The following is a 16767-nucleotide window of genomic DNA, read 5'->3' on the forward strand; positions in this document are numbered from 1 at the left end:
GTGCCATAGCAAATATTAATGTGGACATAGCCTCGGAGAAACATCCACACATCAAATTGCTCACATTGCCTTCATCCCAGTAATGACATAGCAATAGATGAAAATTCCTAAACAGACAGACTCATGCATGAAACTGGAGACTACTAGCCAATAGTGTCTCCTTAAAATGACCTTAACCACAAGTACCATATTGGCCCGAATATAAGCTGCACCCAAAAATAAGCTGCTCCTTTAAAATTCAAGGGGGCGGGAAAATGCCCACAATACCCGAATATAAGCCGCTCCCTTAAAATTCCGCAGGCACTCACACCCGTTCTGTTTTACCATATGTCTGTTTCAGCGGCGATATCGTAAAAGCCCATTTTTGTAAGGTCGCGAATTTAGCCGTACTTTAACTTTTCACGGTTGGAATTTGGAATAAAAGTGCATCTTATATTCAGGCCAATACGGTACTTTGAAATGTATTTCTAACTGCCCCTGATAATGCTTCAAGCGCTCTCCTGTTGGATATGTTGTCATTTCGTAATCTTTAACCTCACTAGTGGAGCGAAGTCATACTTTTATCGGTTGTGCTATTGTTGGTGTTGCTTACTGATAACAGAGAGAGGTTTTATCAGCTTTGCTGAGGAGTTTATCAGAAGGTTGAGGTCATCAAGACTTAGTTTGTTAAAATAGATTAATAACTATTCTTGCAGAATTAAACAGTGTTTGAGCCAGAAAACCATTTGCCAATGAGGCAACCCTGATTCAAAACTGTTGAGGCTTTGGGAAGTCTTTTTTTTAAGGGAATTTTGGTTCAACATTGTAGTTTAAACTTACCCCAATGACCCTGGGCTCACTTTTTAAAAAAATAAACCACTTCCACTAATGAGGTTGACTGACGTAAGCAAGCACTATATTTGTTTTTACCTGCTGCCATAATTATACCTTAAGTTGCTGTTTTAGATGTTTACATTTGTTTGGAACTTTTCAATGTTATCACCAGTTGGATGGGTTACAGATTATTTTATAGTGTGCAATCAGCTTCTTGAGGAATCTTCATCACCAATAGGAACCAAGCATGCAAATTCACTGGCCGAGGAAAAAGAGCAATTGGTTCCGAGGTTTAAGCTGACAGTATGCAGTGATGTTGAGGACTGGCCAGTGGGGAGCCATGAGGGCTGGTGTGATCATGATTATCCAATTATTTAATTTCTATTTCACTTAATATATTAAAAATAGCTGACTGAGAAAAGCATGTGGGGTTCTTCTTCAGAAGAAACCTGTGGGGACAGGCTACCGTTATAGAGATTGTTCTGCATTTATAATTAGGAATAGTCAGTGCTTTTTTTTCTTAAAAAACGTTTAGGGGTACTCTCATTTTGACTCAAGAAAACCACCATTTTATAGTTCAAATCGGGGGGAAATAAATACAGTAAATGGACAAAAGTACAAAAATTCACAAAATGTTTAAGGGTATGTGTCCCCCAGAAAAAAAGCACTGGGAATAGTACAAGTCCAACCTGCAACAAAATGTTGCAGCGTGGAGAGCTTCTGTTCAGGATTCCAACCATCCAGACATGCTCTTTAGACATACACCATTAAATCTCCATCCCCTGCTTTCCTGTTAACCCTCCTCCCTAAATAAAGTGAGTTAGTGTTTGGTGACTACTGAGCATGCTGAGTCCTCCTTGGGATCCTCTGTGAGGGTCCCCCATAGCTGTCAACTTTTCCCTTTTCTTGTGAGGAATCCTATTCGGAATAAGGGAATTTCCCTTAAGAAATGGGAAACGCTGACAGCTATGGGCTCCCCTCCTTGATAAAAAATAATGTTGGTTGCAAACCTTGGGATTCCCACAAATCTGCCAATAACTTGGATATGGATGGTGCTGTTTTGGCTATATAAAGATCCACACTTGCAGAATGGGTTCACTCTTAGGATATAGGATGGCAGAAGGTAAAATCATTGTGCTATCTGAAAGTATGATGTCCGTACATGCGTGCGAATGAAGGCTAGGGGTGATTTTGTTCTCACTGTTCATCTAGCAGCGCATGGGATAAGCAGGGAGTTGCACAGTAGTTTGGAGTGGTTTAATGTTTCAGGAGTATCCGTGGCCCACTTAGGGAAAATCAATACCCAGTGCCAACATTAGCCTGATATGGGAAGGGAGCAGGGGTCATTTCAGGCTGTGCTTATTTCAGCCTGTGAAATTTCACCTGCCAGTAAGATATAAATAGACACAATGAGGTCTTACTTTAGACAAATATATGCCACCTAGTGGTAAAAGTATCTTCCAGTGCCTCTTTTAAGCCTGGAGAGCAGGGAATGGGGAACCAGATATTTTTGGCTTCAACTCCCACCATCTCTGACCACTGGCCATGCTGTGCAAAAAGCATTTGGAGGGAGTACAGGGTCCCCATCTTTGACCTGGAATATCTGCAACCACTTTCACATAGAACAAGCAAGTTTCTCAGCAGGGGCAGGTGCTGATAAGATAGCACCTGTCCACTTTTTTGGGTAGCAGGGGCGAAGTAACTGCAGTGGATCCGAATGGCATAGGATGAATTGCTTGATGTAAATATGACATTCTCTTTCCCACCCCCATTTTTGTATTGTGTGGCTTATGTGCACCAAGTCCCCCCCCCCCAAGGATGAGATTTATTCTTCCAAGTTAAAACTGAAAACTGTGAAGAATCGTCAAGGATTACAGCATGTTTACCGTTCTCCAAAGATAAACTTCAGCTAATTAAGATCTTTACACCAGTCCTTGCAACAACAGGAAACCAATTTAGACATCTATGTACAGCTTATTTATAAAAAGGTTCCACATCTGTGCTGCCTGCCATGCAAGGGAATCTTTTTCTCCATCAGGATTGCTCCTAACGGCCTAAGATTGTGTATCCATGTAGTAACGCAAATACAAGTGGCTTAATGTACAATCTCCAGCATATATATTATTTCCAGAACTCATTATGTAGGAAGCAGCCTTCGGAAGCTGAACAAAAACCAAGGAATAAGCAATGACATGGATTTTATAGGTTGTACTTTTTTCTTTTCTTTTTAGCTCTGAACCCCGGTTCACACTAATTGGACAAAGTACACTTTAGATGTTGAGAAAGATGATAAACACTTTCCAAAACATTAACCATATGATTTCCTTTAGAAGTGTGGTCTTATTGAAGACTCAGCAATGTAGTCTGCTGCTTTGGCCAAGGAACGCCACTTGTCAGGCAGGATCAACAAGGACTTCAGCCGAGAGCTTCCTATTCTGTGTGCTGAAGGCTCTTATGGCAACTCTCAATTGCAACATGGAGTCTTTAATATTTGCATTTTTTTTGAGGAGGCTAGGCAACTGCGGTGTGCAGATCTTGAACAGATATTTTAGCATGTTTCTAATTTCCAAACAAAGTGACCCTGTCGTTCTATTAAGCTTTTACATACTATCACTGGCAACCCTACAATTCAATTGGGCCAAGTCCTTCGCATCAACTAGGAAAGATCCTTCTACTTTGAGTGGCGGATGATCCTTCAGGACAATTGGGGCAGTGACCCGTCAACCTCAACCAGGCCCCGTTTGCTTCTTATAACCAGCCCAGGGAGAGGCACGGCCTGTCAGCTTCCTCCTCAGGGATACCCCTTATAGAACTCAGCAGGGAGGATAGCCTCTGTGTGTCATCGGCTCTGGTTCCCCATACTGCATACCTTCCAACTGTCCCTATTTGCCAGGGACACTCCCAGAATTACAGAAGCCATCCTGGCTTCTGATATGAACCCAGAATGTCCCAGGGACGTTTGAAGTGGTGCTGCTCTCTCGCACAAGACCAAGGCACCAAAAGATGTGCATCCCAATTTTTGCCAGAGTAATGTTGGAGGGTATGTTACTGTTGGTCTCCCTGACATCTGCCCTACCAGTTCCAATTTATTATTATAAGCCGTCCCAGACTCTGCGTTCATCATCTGATGCCATCTTTGAGTGCCTCCTCCAGGTGAAGTCCAGAGGGTGGCAACAGAAGATTGGGCCTTCTCTGTAGTGGCTCCCCATTTGTGGAATGCTCTCCCCAGGGAGGTTCGCTTGGTGCCTTCATTATATATTTTTAGGAGCCTGACGAAAATGATCCTCTTCAACCAGGCCTTGGGCCGATTAATATTCTGTGGGAAAGGGGTGTTCTTGTTTTGCTGTTTTGTTTTATTCTGTGAACTGCCCTGAGATCTTATGCTGAAGTGCGGTATGTAAATCTAATAAAGAAAGACGTAAAGATGTATTTATTTAATTTGTATAGTGCTGGATTGTTAAAAAACCCTCCAAGTGGAATGGGGCTTGTTCTGTTTTTACTGCGGTACAAACTACAAGTTTAATTGCTCAGGGGGAGAATAACCTCTCTCCTGCCAGGTCAGCCTATTTAGTCCATCAAGCTCTGAACTGTACGTTGACTCGCTGCCACTTTCCAGGGATCTCAAGCACAGTGTCTTTCCCCACCCCTTGCTACCTGATCCCCAAAGCATGTGCTCTACTACTGAGCGAGGGTCCCTCCCCATAATTTCCAGCTCCGCTAAAAATAAACAGGAATGGCATTCCCCAGTGCTGGATTAAACCCTGTAGAGGCCACTAGGCAGTCAAAATCTTGGGGGGCCTCACACTGAACTAAGAAAGCTTGATTGTAATTTTCTTTCAAGATCAATATTATTTTGATCCATTGTCGCGGGCCCCCTAAAAGGTGTGGAGCCTATACTCCTGTGCCTATTCTGCCTATTTGATAATCCAGCACTGCATTCCTCCCCCCCCCCCCCCATGGCAGTGACCAGCTATGAAGACACCCTTTAAAATACAACTTGAAAATAAAAACAAACGCAGTCACACCAGCAGATGCTCAGCATTGTCGTTGTTGGAAGAAGGTTCGCATGGACAGCAACACGTTTAAAGGGCGATATTAAAAGAGAGAGAGAAAAAAGAAACCAAACACAACCATTCCCCTTAGGATCCACTGAGGTCGCATCCAGATGCTGAACAGCTGCCAGAGCTGATCATCCAGTGTCTTCTTCAAAGCAGGCTAAGCAGGCAGGAAGGGACACAGCCTGGGGACTCTATCCTCACGAGACTGCAGGGTCCGATGGTATAAGTGACTTCGTTCTCACACACCCCTGGTGGCAAGCAGATCTCCTTGGTGACGGTGGAGTAGTTGTACTCCTTCCCTCTGCAAGTCTTAAATTCTTCCTCGTGCTCAGCCGACACTTTAATTTTCCCATCTTGTACCCTCACTGTAATGTCTTCCGGGTCGAAACCCTTAACGTCCATTAAAGCCAGCAGCTTTGGGCGGCTACATGCTGCCATCATCTTAGTGATCCTTCTTCGAATTCTGCAAAATAATAGCAACAGCAGTAGTAATAATGGTTACGATAATAACATAGGGAAGAACGAGCCAAGCTGCTTCAAGTGGCCGGAATCTCCCACACAGGAGGATGATGATGATACTACTACTACTACTACTACTAATAATAATAAAAACAAACCACAGAGCCTAGGATTTGCCGATCAGAAGGTCAGCGGTTCGAATCCCCGTGACAGGGTGAGTTCCTGTTGCTCGGTCCCTGCTCCTGCCAACCTAGCAGTTTGAAAGCACGTCAAAGTGCAAGTAGATAAATAGGTACCGCTCCAGGAGTACGGTGTTTCCGTCCGCTGCTCTGGTTCGCCAGAAGCTGCTTAGGCATGCTGGCCACATGACCCGGAAGCTGTACGCCAGCTCCCTCAGCCAATAAAGCGAGATGAGCGCCGCAACCCCAGAGTCGGTTTCCCCAGCCACTGTGGGCAGCTTCCAACAAAGTATTAAAATACAAGTGCGTATTAAAAGACAACAAAGTATTAAAATACAGGATGAGAAGCGAAGAATCTGTTGATAAATAGGCATGATTCGATGGTTCATTGTGTCAGTGGATTCACATTATATGGCAGTGGAAACCAAATGGTTGCAATACAGTACATCAGCTTGTACCAGTTCACAGGAAATGCCATAGGGTTGAACTCATCTATATCCTTGTGTTGGTAGAACTGGACGGTGACAAATCTGTGATGTTTGCTGTAAAAACATTAGACTCTAATCATTTGCCAGTGGCCTTCTCTCTCTCTCTCTCTCTCTCTCTCTCTCTGTGTGTGTGTGTGTGTGTTTGTGTGTGTGTGTGTGTGCAGTATTATAAACTAGCCAGGCGCCAGGCGCGTTTTGCAACTGGCACGGGTCCAATTGCGACCATGTGGAGATCTCTGAATGCCAGGTTGGCGGCTGACATCTCCATCTGGCTGGCCCCTCCAGCTTTCTTAAGCAAGTAAGCTGAAGAGCTTATTTTTTGCATTTAGATCCCAGCTTTTTCTCCATAGTTAATCCCTACAACAACAGCCCTGTGAGGCAGGTGAATATGCCGTGACTGGCCTAAGGTCACCCAGTGAGCTGCATGACTGAGTGGGGATTTGAACCCTGATCTCCCAGGTCCTAGTCCGACACTCTAACCACTACACCACACTGGCTTCCTAGAGTACTTCTACTATGGGACAGCTATATAAATTAAGGAGGTAAATAAATTTGGGAAAAGCAAAATGTCCCTTAGAGAAGGATCGGAAATATTTTCCTTGAAGCTTGCATTTGTTTTATTCTGGATTGTTTTATTGAATGTTTTAATGTAAACTGCTTTGAGACCTTTTTATTTTTTTAAAAAATAAAGTGGTATGGAAATGAAATGAAAAATAGTTACAAAAAAGAGGGGCCTAGACATTCCATTTTGGTGAGTGTAACTAAGGCTGAAGGTGCCATTTGGCAATTAGCTTATGTATAGGAGATAAATATATAAACACTATCTAATGCAGGACATTTTATAAGCATACTAAAAAGCTTGCAATCTAGGGATAGTTAAAAGGAAGACACATAAAGAAATGTGGCTATGTAGAAAAGGAATACACAGTTGGAAACAAGTGCTGAAGCAAAGCCATCCTTCAAAAAAATTAATATACTAGGGTAAAGTGTGCATTGAAATGCATGTATATGTGAAAATAACACACAAAAATACATAAAAATGTGTTCATTAGGAGAAATTCACACCAAAATGTGAAATGTAAAATATAAAAGCCCTAAACGGCCTCGGTCCAGTATACCTGAAGGAGCGTCTCCACCCCCACTGTTCAGCCCGGACACTGAGATCCAGCACCGAGGGCCTTCTGGCAGTTCCCTCATTGCAAGAAGTGAGGTTACAGGGAACCAGGCAGAAGGCCTTCTTGATAGTAGCGCCCGCTCTGTGGAACGCCCTCCCTTCAGATGTGAAGGAAATAAGCAGCTATCTTCTCTTTAAAAGACATCTGAAGGCAGCCCCGTTTAGGGAAGTTTTTAATATTTAATGCTGTATTGTTTTTAACACTTGATTGGAAGCCGCCCAGAGTGGCTGGGGAAACTCAGCCAGATGGGCGGGGTATAAATAAATAAATAAATATATTATTATTATTATTATTATTATTATTATTATTATATAAAATGATAAATTTTCACAAGATCCTTTTAAAAAAAATAAATCACAAAGTGATTCGAATGTAAGATTGTGAAAAAATAGAAACTGGCAGATTTGCCCATCCCTGCTCTTGAATGACATAGGATCCTGGGTATTTGATTTGATGGAGCAGCACTTATCAATGTCTCCTCCCTCGCCCCTCAGATCAGCAGGGAAGGCCCTGCTTGTGGATCCACCAATGGACATCTCTTATTGTGAAGGGACCTGGAGTAGAGTCTTCTCTGCAGAGCTCCCTCTTCGTGGAGTCAAAACCAGACATAACACAGATGGGGTTTTCCATCACCTGCTGGAAACTTTCTTTCTCTAGCTGTCACAGGCTATGCTTAGACTGCTTTTGAGCTTGGGGGTTATCTTTTATTATAGAAGGGACTATGAGTGTCATCTAGTCCAACCCTCTGCAATGCAGGAATATTTTGCTTAATGTGGGGCATGAAACCACGACCTTGATTTAAGTGTCTCATGCTCTTAAGATATAGTTTATTGCTAGGTGTTTTAATTGTGTTGTGTGATCTTTAATGATATGGGGCAGGTTCCAATTAAGTAGTTCCACTACTAAGTGCAAGGACACAAAATAACTTCCCCTCCCTCTCCTCTCCTCTCTCTGTGCAACCTTAGCCCCTCCTGAAATCTGCTCTGGAAGGTTAGAAAAACTCCCAGAATGGGTTTAGTGGGTGCATACAGGGAGAGGAAGTTCCATTGCACAGTCAGAAGTCTTTGTGCTAATGGAAATATTTTGCTGGATATTGCCCATGGATTTATTTATTATGGAAACTGTTCTGAAGTTACCTGGTGACTAAAAGTGGTATACAAGCACACAAAAGGAAACATGAACATGGCTCTTTTATTCCACTTACAATAGAAATTCAAACGACACTTTCCGATTTGCTGAAACGTGAACATGCTCAATGATAAATGATGCAGCGGCAGGCCAGGTCATTACATATTTGTAGTGCACCCTTCTGCCAAGAATCTCATGACAACATACATGGAATTTCCTATTTTATCCTCACAGCAACCCTGTGAGGAGGTAGGGCCATTCCTTGAATTTATTTGATGAGTATGTATTTTGGCCACACTCAGTTCTGTTATCTGCCTAACCACTGGCTGTAAAACTTTGGTTTCCTGTGTGGTGCTTTCATGAGTCTCAAATTATATACAGCCAGAGACCATCTTGCCTGTGAGTCCTGGAAGACCTGCTCCCTGCCTTGCTGGCTTTTCCCACCTGGCTTGGGAGGGTGGGGTCTTGACTGACTCCAACTACAAAAGTGGAGGCTGCTGAAGAGATTCTTGGGCTGGGGGATTGTTTAGTCTTTTTTTGTTGGGGTTTCTTGTTGCTGTTATTGATATTAATTTTCTGCAATTGTTATTTTTAGACCTTGTTAAGATTTATGTGGGAATTGATCAACCTTGTTGTGTGCTTCTTGATATGTTTTATTTATTGTTTGACTGTTGCGATCAGACCAAAGGCCACCTAGTCTAGCATTCTGTTCCTACAGGGTCCAACCAGCTACACACAGGAAAAAATGCTATTAAAAAGTTAGAAATTAAATTGTTATAACAAAAGGGGGGGGGGACGCTATGGAAAATGGCAAAGAAAATATTTTTGCTCTCTAGCGCCACCTGGTGTTGCATGTTTATAACGCATTCAAAGCACTGTTTTTTGACCAATGTAGCTGAGTCCTAAGAGTTGCATTGAAGGGGAGATTATCCCACGCTTTGGGAACAATTATCCCAGGGGCTTAGTATTGCAATAGGTCATTGCCAACATTTTAAAAACAAACAAACGAGAAACTTAAGGGATTTTCTGATAAATGGGTAAATCCAGATTAAATGGGGGAGGGGAAATACCCCGCTGGCATTTTGATGCCAACTACGTTGTGCAGACCCTGCAAAGGAAGTGCATGCGTGAAATCCCCAGACCCCCCAATGAATGCCCACCTAGAAGCACTCTGCAACCTCATGTAGCCATTGCTCACCCCTGGTGTGCATAAGCCAGTCGCAGGGTAGAGTTCAGACACTCTGCTGGAGAAGGAGAGTGCCTGAGGCAAATAAAAAGATTGGGTTGTATTCAGCCAACGTTCACTCAGAGCAGAACCCCATGAATGGGCCTGTTAGCGATGGCTACTAATTTCAATGGGTCTCCTCTTGATAAATGTTGATGGAGTACAAACGATTGCAACCTCACGCCTGGGAGAAAATACAGCAGGGGGCCCCAAACTTTTTTCAAATAGGGCCAGATTTGATGAAGTGAACAACAACAATTGTTGACCTTTTTTTAGGATTGAAGTTGTTGAGCTTTGTTTTAGGATTTTACCCCAGGAGATAAACTGCCACGGGGGCCGGATTAAACCAACCGGCAGGCCGGATTAGGTCCCCGAAACAGACTTTGGACATGCCTGAAATACAGTATCTTTGTTGGTGTACTTCCCTTGAGAGGGCATTTCAAAGCTGCGGTGCCTCCACAGGCTTTAAAAGTGCATACATAAAGCACTTCTAAGAGTGTAAGTAAGAGGTGCGTGCTTGATCAGGCCAAGGAGCCACGGATATCCTTATTCCCCATGAATTTGTCCAATCCTCTTTTAAAGCTCATCTTGCTTTACTGGCAGAGGGAGCTGGCATTTGTCCGGAGACAGCTTTTGGGTCATGTGGCCAGCATGACTAAGCCGCTTCTGGCGAACCAGAGCAGAGCACATTTATTTTTCCACCAGAGCAGTACCTATTTATCTACTTGCACTGTGTGCTTTTGAACTGCTAGGTTGGCAGGAGCAGGGACTGAACAACGGGAGCTCACCCCGTCGCGAGGATTCGAACCGCCGACCTTCTCATCAGCAAGCCCTAGGCTCAGTGGTTTAGACCAGTGCCACCCGCGTCCCTTTACAGAACTAGATACACAGGAACAAATGCACTCCCCACTGCTTCCACCCAGCTCCTTTTAACACCTTAACTATTAACACCTTAAATAATTACACAAGCGACAAACTGGAGAAACCCGTTTACCTGGCCAGTTCTTGCTCAGCTTCTATCTTAGCCCTGATAGCTTTACGCTCCAAAGGTGTGAGGCAAGGCGGTCTACAGGGACGACAGCATAGTATGTCACACAGGCAGTGTGGGTAGGGGTGGAGAAGACAGCAACAATGTGGGTGGAGACTTATATCACAAAGGCAGGTTGCCTGGACTTCGCAGGATTTAGGGCAGCAACTCATGTCCATAAGCCTTAAGCGCTTCTTTATTTCTCTGTCGGTTCGCCTTAAATCTCGCCTAACAGCTTCCAGGGCGTTGCAGAGGGTTGCCATGAGTAGGCATTAAACCATATTAACCGACGAGTACAGCCTTCAATAAAGGGCACTCGTCAGGGGAAAAAAAATTGGTCTTGCAAGCCCCGGCCAGAAGTTTGCATTAAGGAGCAAGCAACTGGTGTTCTGGCTGTATTCCAGCATGGCGTTTATGACATCATTGCTCTGCAAATAGGTCACAGTCTAGCCATCGCCACGGGAACGGTAAACTGTGGTTGTGTCTCAGCTCCTGAATGTAAAATGCCACCCTGATGAAGCATCAAGTTCATTCTTTCATGTACAATGAAGTCAGAAAGCTCCGAGTTTGTGGTATTTGTTAAAAGCCATTACAGACTTCTGTTAAAAGCCCACATTACAGACTTCAGAATTTCTCAGGGGGGTAACTTGTACTTTGGCCTCTTGGTAGGAAATGAGTGTGATGTGGGTGTCTTAATGGTGTTGTGATAGGAACTAAAGATTGGTTTGGGCGAAATACTTGGACGTTGTCCAATTGTCCTTATAAACACAGAAACATAAAACATATAGGCAGAAAGCAAATCAGGCCCATATCCTGAAAAGCCAAATCCACTTATGAATAATGTTTCATAACGTTACTATTGGGGGCCAACTATTAAATTTAAACTCAAAATTTAGTTCAGGAACCATTTTATGTTCAGAATGTGGCCTCCTAAGAGATATCCCTCAAACTTTCTGAAGATCTAATTATTGGGTAACAAGACTGAATATGTCTCCACCTCCTTCAGAAATAACACCAAGTTCCCTCAGATGGTTTTAGTTAAAATACACTGGATTCAGTTTTCTGTGCCCACTGTCTCCTACTGCTTGTAATTACTCTGATATTATGAAATGGCCATTATGTCACAGGTTTTAGGCGAGAAATATAAAAGGCTAAATTTTCAGACTTTTGCTTTGATCAGGATGCCCTGAACTATTGTTTTACAAAATTCTATGAATCGGCGAAGTAATTTAACATCTAGTCCCACTCAAAGCAGACCCAATAAAATGAGTGACTATTACTAACTTGGGCCCATTAATTTCAATGGGTCTACTCTTGAGTAAAACTTAGTTGGGTACAACTCCCATCTTTAACAATGCTTTCAGGGGGTATTTTAGGCAACTGTTGCGCAGGACGGTAAAAAGTACATCCTATCGCAGGTTTAAAGCCCAAAAGCCAACTGCAGAGGTTTCACTACAATTCAAGCCGTATATAAATTTTGTTCTAAGAAGTAAAAACAATGCCTTGACTAAATTTCACATGTACCCTTAGTGTCACCTTGTTCTCTGGATAATGTAGGCTCACTTTTTGCTCTCCAAACTGCCCTTCTGAGAAGCATATCCTCTTTTGCTTTGTGTGAGAGAGGAAGGGAAATGTAAGAGACCGAATGAGGTGACACAGAGAGAGGAGGAGCTGCAAATTCCACCATCTTTTGGTCCTGGCTCCGCCTGCTACCAGCCGTAGTCCCTGACTTTTCAAATCACCTCTTGTTTAGGGATAGCACAGCTCTGTTTTTGGTGCAACAGCAGATACAACACCCATGTCTTGGTCTGCTAGTTTCTGTGGACTAGCAGCAATTCACACAAGGTAGGTTGCACACGACTGGAGCTCTGACTCTGAGCAGCAATCACCACACCCTAATATTCCGTAGCTATCTTTTTCTTACCTCTATCTAATACACAAGAGTTTCCTGACATTATGACACTTGTATCTGGGAGTACATATTAAGACAGTAAGCATCCTAGCCAACAACTGAAATTGCTCTAGGATCAACCCACGGCCTGCCTTTGCTAGTGGGGTCCCTTGTGGAGCTAGGGTGGGGTGGAAACCCTCCTCAGAAGATTTTAATGCATGGAAGGGAATATGGTTTCATTTAGCTGATTGCAGCAACAACATAAGTAACTGTAATCATTAATTCTCATTACACTAGAACTCATTGACCCACCTTTAAGCAGGCACTACGTAGTTGCAATCAGAACTGACTCATTATTTCTTAACCAGCCTCCAGGTGGCAGCAGAGGGCAGCAAGAGGCAATTTGAGCAAATTATAGGAGCAGAGGCCTCCTCTCTAGTTGCTTTTAATCAGGCTTCCTAAACTCGGCCCTCCAGATGTTTTTGGCCTACAACTCCCATGATCCCTAGCTAGCAGTCCCAGTGGTCAGGGATGATGGGAATTGTAGTCTCAAAAAACATCTGGAGAGCCAAGTTTGAGGAAGCCTGCTTTTAATATATCCTTGAAGGCTTGGTGGGTTGATCTGGATAGTTGCATTGGATCCCTTTCCAACTCTGTAGTTCTTGATTCTCAATATTTCTGCAAGTGAAGCTATGGGTGTGGGTTCCCCAGAGGCAGTACCTCTTAAGGCCTTACAAGATCTTCCCTGCAGGGTGAGAACATTCTGAGAAAAAGAGCTTAGCAGATGCTCCTCCAGTTTTCAGAGGCCATTCCTGTTCCATAAATTAGCTTTGAGATGAACAGAGAAGTTGGAAGAACATCGGAATAACAACAGCTTCACGGTATACATCTTTAGTATATCTCTTGAGCTAATTACACTATTTGATTTCCCAGATTTCACACACTGTGTACAAATCATACAGATGTTTGTTGGCCTGAGCCATTCTTTAAGAGGAGCCTGCTGGATCAGGACCAGTGGCCCATCTAGTCCAGCATCCTGTTCTCACAGTGATGAACCAGATCCCTGTGGGAAACTCTCCTGCAACTGATATTATAGGCAGAGCAGAGCCATCAGGGCTGATAGTGTTTGATAGCCCTCTTTCCTGAATTTGTCTAATCCTCTTTTAAAGCTGTCTAAATTGGTGGCCTCAATGCCTCATGTGGAAGCAAGTTCTGCAGTTTAACTATGCGCTGTATGAAGTACTTTCTTTTATCCGAATCTTCCAACATTCAGCTTTGTTAATGTCCAAAAGTTATTGCGTTAAGAGACACCACAGAACTCATTTTAACAGAAAGTGAAATGGCCAAAATCTTGTAGTTTAAATACCTTGTATTGCGCATACTGTTTTTTCTTATAAGACTCTTAAATTTCAAACTTCATCTTAAGGCATTACGTTTCCTAGTTTCACAGTTCTTAAAACTCCAAACTGTTTTGAGAAAACAATGATCACAAAAAGCAATTCTTACATTATTTAAATATCTTTTATTTATATATACATTATTTAATACATTATTTAATACATTATAAATACATTATTTAAATTATCTACTAGGTTTTTTTGCTCTCTCCAACTCTGGGGTGCAGAATGCCCATTTGAAGACCTAAGAACTGCACCACAAAACACCCATTTCGTGGAAGAAAAAATGGTGGCGTGCAGAACCTTTTCCACCAAACAAGCAAAATATTCAACTCATCCAAAAGCTGTCCTTAATTGCTTGATGTTCTTTTACAAAGATGAAAAACTGGGTGTACCCAGTGGCCTTGGTAAGTACCAAGCAGGGTGTCTGAGGGGAGCATGGTGCCACGGACACCATGTTGGGGACCCCAGCCATAGTGTCCCCCTCGTTAGAGATCTTCATGACTCTTCAGTCAGGAGGGCAGCAACACCTACAGACACAAGCTTACTCAGAGGTTTAAAGACTAAACACAGCCAGCACAACTCTACAGCCAGTTTGGCAGGTAAACAGCCAGGGCCAGCCAGAGGAATGCCAACTGTAACAGTCAGCAGCCTGGTGTGAAGATACACAATGTGATATTATTGATGAAGCCGACCAGGCCCAGGGTGGGCGAGTGTGTGGATGGAGCACTGTGAGGGAATCCTACACATTCTTCCTTTATTTCTACCATGGAAAGAGGGCATGTAAATGTAGCAAATAAAACCCTATAGCCTACTGGTCATCCTGGATAAGTGATAGGTTACGGGCTTGCCAGGAAAAGGACGAAGTCCTAATTTAGTGCCACTGATTCCACACAGACAGTAATGTTCAGAACAATGTCTATATCAGGAGTACAGTGATACCTCGGGTTACAGACGCTTCAGGTTACAGAATCCGCTAACCCAGAAATAGTACCTCGGGTTAAGAACTTTGCTTCAGGGTGAGAACAGAAATCACGAGGCGGCAGTGGGAGACTCCATTAGCTAAAGTGGTACCTCAGGTTAAGAACAGTTTCAGGTTAAGAACGGACCTCTGGAACGAATTAAGTACTTAACATGAGATACCATTGTATATTGGTTTATGAGCATAAGGGGAAGCAGCAACAAGAAGAGATACTGCAAACTTCCTGGTAGCATAGTAGGAAGCAGCAACGAAATTGGAAAGGAGTTCCTGCCTGAGAGTCATAGATGTTGCAGTCACAAACTACATTTTTTGGGAATCCTGATAGGTACATAGATGTTAAAAAGAAGTTGCACAAGGTTAAAGCTCAGGCCTTTGACCTCAGAAAGTTACACACAAATCATATAACCATAGGTTAATAGTTCACGATGGGGCTTCTATACTCTAGCCCAGGGAAATGGAACCTCAGATCTGGAGACTTTCCAAGCCTCTATTTCTGGCTCTTAGGACTCTTCCCAGGTCACAGCCTTCAGTGGCCCTGTTTTGCACCCTACTTGAGTGGTTTGGTGCCCTTGAGCTCTGAATAATGCTACTTGCTTGCCTGAAGTGTGCATGTAACTATCCAATTGTAATGTAAAGGTAAAGGACTCCTGACAGTTAAGTCCAGCTGCAGACAATTCTGGGGTTGCGGACCTCAGGCCGAGGGAGCTGGCGTTTGTCTGCAGACAGCTTCCGGGTCATGTGGCCAGTATGACTAAGTTGCTTCTGGCACAATGGAACACCGAAACCAGAGCAGCGCATGGAAACACAGTTTTACCTTCCTACCGTATTTATCTACTTGCACTTTTTGGCATGCTTTCAAACTGCTAGGTTGGCAGGGGCTGGGACCAAGCAACGGGAGCTCACCCCGTCACGGAGATTCGAACCACCGACCTTCTGATCGGCAAGCCCAAGAGGCTCAGTGGTTTAGACCACAGCGCCACCCACGTCCCCTATCCAATTGTACAAAGGTACAATTCAGACTTGTTGGTTTCCTCCAAGCTGGATCAGAGGTAGCTACAATGACCTGCAGAGGGACACGGGTGGCGCTGTGGATTAAACCAGAGCCTAGGACTTGCTGATCAGAAGGTCGTCGGTTTGACACTCTTTACCTCATGGAAAAAAAGAAGAGGGGTGGCGATACAACCAAACAGCCAGTGAACAGAATTAAAACCACTCAAGTGTGGTAAAGTGTAGGCCTAGGATTGTGAAGACGGGACCTTCAGATCCTCACTCAGCCACAAAGCCTGTTGGGTGACTCACTACTACACAACTGCCTCACAGGGTTGTTGTGAGGATAAAATGGGGAAAGCGCAGAGGAAGGAAACCTGTTATTGGCATCTGTCTCGAGAGACAGTGGATTGCACTTCCCTATCCGTCACGCACGGAGGGCCCGTTTCACACAAACCGCAGTAAAGGTTTCCCCGGGGCTTTCCCCAGGCAAAGCTGCAAGTGCGACGTTCACACGTTCGCGTGTTCCCTCCCCGCCACCTCAACATAAATTTTGGCAACTCCTACAGGCAGAGTCTGGCTGGCAAGTCCAGGGAAAGCCTATGGCGACCTGCCAGCCTTTCCCACTCGGGGGCTTTTTCCTTCGCGAGGCGGATTCCCCGTTCCCTCACAGGGTATTATTCCCCGCCCTCCACGCTAGTCGCTCGGTCTGTTCCGGGGGAGGAGAAAGAGGATGTCCCTTTTATCTCCCGCTCTCCGGGAAGGCCCAGAAGCCGGGCGGCCAAGGCGGCAGCTGCGGCGGGACCGTCGGGAGAAGGCGGCGCTGACGCGCATCTCCGACGCGCATCGCCGCCTCCTCCTCCTCCCCTCTCCGCACTGGAAGCGAAAGCGGCGCGCGCACCCACGCCGCCCTCCCTCTTCCCCAGCCCGCGCCTGACGCAACGCACGCCGGCCGCCG

The 16767-nt window shown here is 44.2% G+C and overlaps 1 protein-coding gene and 1 long non-coding RNA gene across 3 annotated transcripts; both read right to left on the reverse strand.

Annotated features, from left to right (window-relative positions):
- Nucleotides 1-4843: 4843 nt before the first annotated feature.
- Nucleotides 4844-10949, reverse strand: ODF1 (outer dense fiber of sperm tails 1). Its single transcript, XM_081014346.1, has 2 exons — nt 10520-10949; nt 4844-5334 (listed from the first exon to the last, which is right to left on the reverse strand). The coding sequence occupies exons 1-2, from the start codon at nt 10813-10815 to the stop codon at nt 5019-5021; spliced, it is 612 nt and encodes a 203-aa protein (XP_080870472.1). The 5' UTR covers nt 10816-10949; the 3' UTR covers nt 4844-5018.
- A 1114-nt stretch (nt 10950-12063) lies between these two features.
- Nucleotides 12064-16666, reverse strand: LOC308481138. Of its 2 annotated transcripts, none has more exons than XR_013988473.1 (3): nt 16377-16666; nt 13810-13909; nt 12064-12160 (listed from the first exon to the last, which is right to left on the reverse strand). It is a non-coding gene; the product is annotated as an uncharacterized lncRNA (long non-coding RNA). The 2 variants fall into 2 exon arrangements; XR_013988474.1 differs by having other exon boundaries at nt 15971-16666.
- Between the last annotated feature and the right edge of the window lie 101 nt (nt 16667-16767).

The sequence above is a fragment of the Podarcis pityusensis genome, assembly GCF_964106645.2.
Source record: "Podarcis pityusensis genome assembly, chromosome: 7".
NCBI classification, from domain to species: Eukaryota; Metazoa; Chordata; class Lepidosauria; order Squamata; family Lacertidae; genus Podarcis; species Podarcis pityusensis.

Bases quoted from the DNA above. Each gene is read 5' to 3' on its own strand.
- ODF1 (XM_081014346.1), bottom strand. From the start codon at position 10,815: ATGGCAACCCTCTGCAACGCCCTGGAAGCTGTTAGGCGAGATTTAAGG. The intron at 5,335-10,519 runs GTAAACGGGTTT...ATTATTTTGCAG, and splicing joins GCTGAGCAAGAACTGGCCAG to AATTCGAAGAAGGATCACTA.